This window comes from Orycteropus afer, unplaced genomic scaffold (assembly GCF_000298275.1).
Source record: "Orycteropus afer afer isolate SDZICR_OR568_19922 unplaced genomic scaffold, OryAfe1.0 scaffold00461, whole genome shotgun sequence".
Lineage (NCBI taxonomy): Eukaryota > Metazoa > Chordata > Mammalia > Tubulidentata > Orycteropodidae > Orycteropus > Orycteropus afer.
The window spans coordinates 2044901-2051537 of NW_006922048.1; the positions used below are offsets into that span (position 1 = coordinate 2044901).

The 6637-nt window shown below is 53.8% G+C and overlaps 1 protein-coding gene across 1 annotated transcript; it reads left to right on the forward strand.

Annotated features, from left to right (window-relative positions):
- The first annotated feature begins 1885 nt into the window (after positions 1-1885).
- Positions 1886-3040, forward strand: ZNRF4 (zinc and ring finger 4). The gene has a single exon (XM_007954498.2). The coding sequence runs from the start codon at positions 1985-1987 to the stop codon at positions 3038-3040; it is 1056 nt and encodes a 351-aa protein (XP_007952689.2). The 5' UTR covers positions 1886-1984.
- Positions 3041-6637: the final 3597 nt, after the last annotated feature.

The following is a 6637-nucleotide window of genomic DNA, read 5'->3' on the forward strand; positions in this document are numbered from 1 at the left end:
GGAAGTAGGATTGCCCAACCTTCCTTCCGAGGAGTGCCTGGTGGGTTTGAACCGCCAGCCTTCTGGTTAGCAGTCAAGTGCTTTAGCCACTATGCTACAGCGCCCCTAGAGGACAGAATGGGACTGCCCCATAGGGTTTCCGAGGCTGTCAATCTTTATGGGAGCAGATTGCCACGTCTTTCTCCCACAGAGTCATTGGGTGGGTTCATTGCATCCACTTTTCAGTTAGCAGCCGAGCACTTAACCATCATGGCCCAGGGCTCCTTTACACAGCCATAGGGGTTAGGACCCATGACCAGGCAGTATTTCATTCTGTTGCACACAGGGTTTCTATGAGTTGGAGTCAACTGGATGGCACCTAACAACAACAACAACGGGGGTTAGGATTTACAAGTATTTTTTTGGGGTCACAACTCCATATATAACAGAGTGGATGCTATAAAGTCGGACCCCCAGCTGGTGTGCCCATCAGTGGGTTTTCTCTCTGCTCCCGTGTGGCTCGGCAGACAGAGGCCCAGTGGACAGGGCAGTGGCGTGTGTGGGAGCAGGACAATCGTCCTTCCTTCCTCCAGCAGTGTTTTCTCTCTTGAGGACCACAATCATCTCAACATAAACACTGTGGCAAAGGCTGACCTCAGGCAGCATGTTTGTTTACAGAAGCAAAGCCCAAACCAAACCCAGCCAGCCACCAGGCTGGAAGGCATGGGGAGCTTGGAGCAGGAGACGGTGAGAGACTGCTAACCGCACCACCACCCAGGTCCAGGTGCTGGGCCCTATGCAGGACCAGGGGACAGACAGCATCTTCAAGGAGCCCACAGTCTGACGGCAGGGGCCGACAGGAAACAAGGCATCAAGCATGAGGGAGGTGATGTTACAGGGGAGATAAAGTAGAGGAAGAGATAAAGAATAGGACAATTTTGGATAAGGTCACTGGGGAAGCTGGACAGTGGAAGATGTACAGGGGTTGACCACCCAAGGAATAGGGGAAGAGGGTCCCAGGCAGAGGGCACAGCCAATGTAAAGGCCCTGGGGCAGGACTGGGCCTTGTGAGTTGGAGAACAGCAAGGAGGCCTATGTGGTTGGAGTGAAGTGTGCCAGGGGGAGAGTGGAGGAGAGGAGGCAGGGAGGAAATGGAAATCGACTAGGCAAGGGAAGGCGGGAGGGCTTCTTGGAGGAGGTGGCATTTGAGCCTAGACTTGGAGGCTGAGGAAGAGTCAGCCATGGGGAGAGCTGGTGGAAAGTCATTCCAGGCAGAGGGCATAGCCTGTGCAAAAGTCCACGGCTGGTGAGTTGGAGAAAGAGTGAGGGAACTGGAGTGGAGTGAGCCAGGAGGGGAGAGGAGGAGAGAGGGCAGGGAGGGATGAGAGGAGGCCAGGAATTTGGTCTTAAGAATTGGAATCATGGTGGGTATGACTTAAATACTCCCTAGTTCTCCGGAGAGTCTCAACGGGGTAATAGTGGCTCACTGGGGGGCACTGGAGGGTGACATATATAGTGGCTGGGGTATCCAGCCCACCCCTGGCCTCTCTGGGCCCAGGAGTCAGGGACGCCTGAGCCTACGAGGAATTCCTCCCCAGGCTGCTGGGCCCCCAGATCAGGACCCAGGAGCTCTCTGCATCAGGCCCAGGCAGCAGGGGGCATGGGGTGGGGCAGGAGGCAACCACATGATGTCACAGAAGCCGGAATCATCTAGAATCCTGGTGGTTTCCGGCCCAGAGTCATCTGCCAGCAAGGTGGCCCAGGCCAGCTCTTCCTGAGACCGGCCTTCCAAGATACAATGCACTCTGGTGGGCCGCCGAAAGCCGTTTCCGTGTAGGGCCACTGGCTCCCAGCTCCTCGGCTCACCTGCCTCTGAACGCCTGCTCCAGCTGGTCTCCATTCCCGGTCCAGCCACAATCCCCTGGGGTGGCCCTGGAGATGCCCAAGGGCCTCCCTTCTGTTGTCCCCAGCGGGACCTAGCTCGACCCAGCCACGGGGGGGGGCCATGGGGAGGTGGCGGCCAGCCCCGGATGTCATCAAGACCTCGCTGATCCTGCTGGCACTGCTGGTACCCTCACAGGCCGTGGTGCGCGCCATACTGGATGGGAACTCCAGCACCATGGACTTTGCCGATCTGCCCGCCCTCTTCGGGGTACCCCTGGGCCCTGAGGGCCTCCGGGGCTACCTGATGGAGGCCAACCCGGCCAATGCTTGCCAGCCTATCAAGGGCCCACGGCCGAGCAACAGTTCTCTGGGCGCCATTGTCCTGATCCGCCGCTATGACTGTACGTTTGACCTGAAGGTTCTGCACGCCCAGCGGGCCGGCTTCGAGGCAGCCATCGTGCACAACGTCCGCTCAGACGACCTGGTGCGCATGGCCCACGTGTACGAGGACCTACGGCACCAGATCGCCATCCCCTCTGTGTTCGTGGGCGAAGCCGCCTCGCAGGACCTGCGGGTCATTGTGCGCTGTGACAAATCCGCCCACGTGCTTCTGCTGCCCGACTACCCACAGTGCTCTGACCTGGACTGCCACCCCGTGCTGACCGTGTCCTGGGTACTGGGCTGCGCCCTGGCCCTGCTCACCTCCACCTTTCTCATCCTGTGTCGTGTGTGGCACTGGCTGAGGGCCTGGTGGCACCATGAGCCCACGGTCAAGATGCCGGCCCGGCAGAAGGCCCAGGTGCGCACCTTCAGCCGGCACGATGACCTGTGTGCCATCTGTCTGGATGAGTACGAGGAAGGGGACCAGCTGAAGATCCTGCCGTGCTCTCACACCTACCACTGCAAGTGCATCGACCCCTGGTTCGCCCAGGCCACCCGGCGCACCTGCCCTGTGTGCAAGCACTCCGTGGCCGGCACGGAGGACGCCTCCGACTGCACCATGGAGAGCTTTGCTGACGAGGACTGCACCCTGCCCGGCCACCAGCCACCCATCTGGGCCGTCCAGGCCCAGCTGCGCTCCCGGAGGCTGCAGCTGCTGGCCCGAGCCAGTCCACACTGTCACTGTGGCACCATGTCAGCAGGGGTGTCCTCAGAGAGGGCCTCACCATCCCACTGAGGCCCTTGGCTCCTGCCCGGGGAAGGCCCTGGCTGGGTGCGTGTGCACACATGGAATGTTTCCAGTCTGGAGGGAATAAAGTGTATTGGAAAGAGGATTCTGGCCCTTGCTGCTGTCTGGCCGTCGGGCATTTAGCGAGGGGAGCCCGTCTGGCACCAGGGAAGCCAGCAGAGCAAAAGGCAGGTGCTGAGTTTCTGTAGGTCAGTGAGGAGATGAAGGGTGTGGGGTATTTTCAGGGCCACTGTGCCCATTGTAAGGACTCTGGGTGGCACAAACGGTTCATGCTCAACTGGTTGCTAACCAGAAAAGGAGCCCTGCTGGCGCAGTGGTTAAGTGCTCAGCTGCTAACTCAAAGTTTGATCCTACCCAGCAGCTTCATGGGAGAAAAGACGTGCTCGCATAGATTGTCGTTTGGTGCCGTCAAGTCATCTCCGACTCATAGCAACCCTGTGTACTACAGAATGAAACACCACCCAGTGCTGTGCCAGCCTCACAATCCTTACTATGCCTGAGCCCATCATTGCAGCCACTCTGTCAATCCATCTCGTTGAGGGCCTTCCCCTTCTTGGCTGACCCTCCGCTTTACCCAGCATGACATCCTTCTCCAGGGAACGGTCCTTTCTGACAACATGAACAAAGTAGGTGAGACGAAGTCTGGCCATTCTCACTTCCAAGGAGAATTCTGGTTGTACTTCTTCCAGGACAGATGTGTTACTTCTTTTAGCAGTCCATGGGACTTTCAGCATTCTTCGCCAGCACCACAACTCAAAAGCATCAACTCTTCTTCAGTCTTCCTTGTTCATTGTCCAGCTCTCACATGCATATGAGGCTACTGAAAACACCATGGCTTGGGTCAGGCGCACCTTAGTCCTCAAGGAGACATCCTTGCTCCTCAGCACTTTAAAGACGGCTTTGGCAGCTGTATTCTGGTTTCTCTTCAGATCATGAAGTTTAGAGCCTAGGAAACCCTATGGGGAAGCTCCACAGGGTCACTGTGAGTCGGAATCAACTCAATTGCATACAACAACTAACTGAAAGGCTGGTGTTTGAACCCACCCAGCAGGGCCACAAAAGAAAGGCCTGGAGATCTTGTTCCATGAAAATGCAAAACCCCTCCGGGCAGTTCCACTCTGACCCACACAGGGTCTCCATGAGTCAGACTCAGGTCGACGGCAGTGGATGTGGGTTTTTTTTTTTTCAGTAGTCATTGTGCCACTTTGAGCACTATTGACACTGGCGTTCAGAGCTGGATAATTCTGATGGCCAGGCTGGGAATGGAGGTGAGCCTGAATGGGGTGCTCAGAGCAAGACAAGCAGAGTAGCTGGAACCGGGGTGGCCCTAAGTGGAGTGGGGAGCGGAGGGGTGGCTTTGAGACAAGATCCTATGTCTCCGTTCCAGTTCTTGGTTTCAGCTCCAGTCAGGTGGTTAAACTTTGTTTTTCATGTAACCTTTTAAATATATCTATATATATAAATGGTTTAGGAACTGAGGCAAATATTTTTAGGAAGGGAGGCAAACAGCTTTGGTGTGAGATTTTTATGTTTATCTGGCCAGGAATTAGGCTGTTTGCGGTTTGCTGCCGCTGCAGGTAGCAGAGGTTAAAATTTCCTCGGGTGTCCTTGTTTTTGTCTCCCCTGTTGTCTTTGGGTTTCCCTAGAGACTCCTTCTTAAATAGAATCTGAGCCTTGTTCTTTTCAGCTGTAATCTCTTGTTATTACATCAGAGCCCCAATTATGTGACGGTGAGATGTGGAGCAAGGGAAGGCGTTCTGTGAGCCGCTGATTAAGTCTGTCTCTTACTTAGTTTGTCTCGTGGGGAGTGTGGCTGAACAGGAAACTGAACAGAGACCAGCCTCAGTGATGGGAGTGGGCTCACCTATGATAGTAGCCACCCGCACTATTACTGAGCACGCTTTCCTGTGCTAACTCTCTGCACCCTGAGCCAGTTTCCTACTGTACCCTCATTTTCCAGAGGGCGAAACTGACTTTGTGAGAGGGGGTGTGGCTTGCCCAGACCCTCACAGCTGGAAGGTGACTGAGCCAGAATTCAAGGCCAGGGGCCTGTCCCTTAAAAAAAAAAAAAAAGTTGCTGTTCACGATTCCCTACTGAGTACCCAGAGTCCCTGGGTGGTACAAACAGTTAATGTGCTCAGCTGTTAACTGAAAAGTTAGAGGTCTGAGGCCATCTAGAAGTGCCTGAGAAGAAAGGCCTGGCGATCTACTTCTCAAAACTCAGCCTTTGAAATGGAGCTCAGTTCTACTTTGGGACACATTGGGTCTCCATGAGTTGAAGTCAACTCAGGGTCCTGAGCTGGGCAAGGTCAGGGTCCCCAGGTATTGGTGAATGTGGAAACCACCTGCCTTTTCCTCATCAGGGCTCTCATCTGTGAAGATTGGGATGCCCAGGGCTGGTTCTTGTCCCTCTCCTATTGGATCTGATCTCCTCACACCCCCATGAGATAAGCATATGAATGCCCCTTTTCAGATGAAGAACAGAGAGGTTAAGCATATTGCCTGAAGCCACAAAGCCTGCTGGACTGAGTCAGGATTTGAACCCAGGTCCTCAGAGTGCTGTGGGCTTTATCTTTTCAATTGTATGCTTGTTGATCCATCCTTAATGGGCCATGATGAGAGACTCCCCACCCTCGGTGTTTACTAGCTAGTGAGTTGTGCTTACTTGCATTCCCACCAGTAGTGGATGAAAGCTCCAGTTGCCCTGCATCTTATCAACACTTGGCATCCTCGGTTTTTAAAATTTTAGCCATCTAGTTGTCAAGGATGTCACTTTGAGGACTAAGTTATGCCTGACCCAAGCCATGCATGGTATGTTCAATTACCTCATATGCATGCAAAAGCTGGACAATGAATAAGGAAGACTGCAGAAGAATTGATGCCTTAGCGTTATGGTGTTGGGAAGAATATTGAATGTACCATGGACTGCCAGAGAACAAACCAATCTGTCTTGGAAGAAATGCAACCAGAAATTGCTTTAGAAATGTGGATGGTGAGACTTTATCTCACATACTTTAGACATATTATCAGGAGGGGCTGGTGCCTTGAGAAGGATATCCAGTTTGGTAAAGTACAGGGTCATTGAAAAAGAGGAAGACCCTCAATGAGTGTAGTGACACAGGGGCTACAACAATGGGATCAAACACAGTAACACTTGTGAGGATGGTGCAGGACTCGGCACCCGGAGATGCCTGAGAAGAAAGGCCTGTCATCTACTTCTAAAGGATGTACTCACAAGAAGATGTTGTCCTTAGGGTTGCTATGAGTCACCACTGACTCAGTGGCACCTGACAGTAACAACAAGAGTTCCCATGAGTCAGAGTCAAGGAAATACAACAGGGTGATGGGATAGCAGGTCACAGGAGGGCATGTGTGTGCGGCAAACTTAAGTGTGATCAGGGAAGGCTTCCCTGAGGAGGGAACATGTAGCAGATGGCTGAAGGGTGATGTGGTGGTTAAGTTGGTGTGTCAACTTGGCTGGGCCCGGTTGAGTGGCTGGGCAGCTGGATGTAGTATTCCCCATGATGAGACTGGTAATCAACTCCATGGTGGAATCTACTGTGAGCAGCTGAGTAGCTGCCTTAG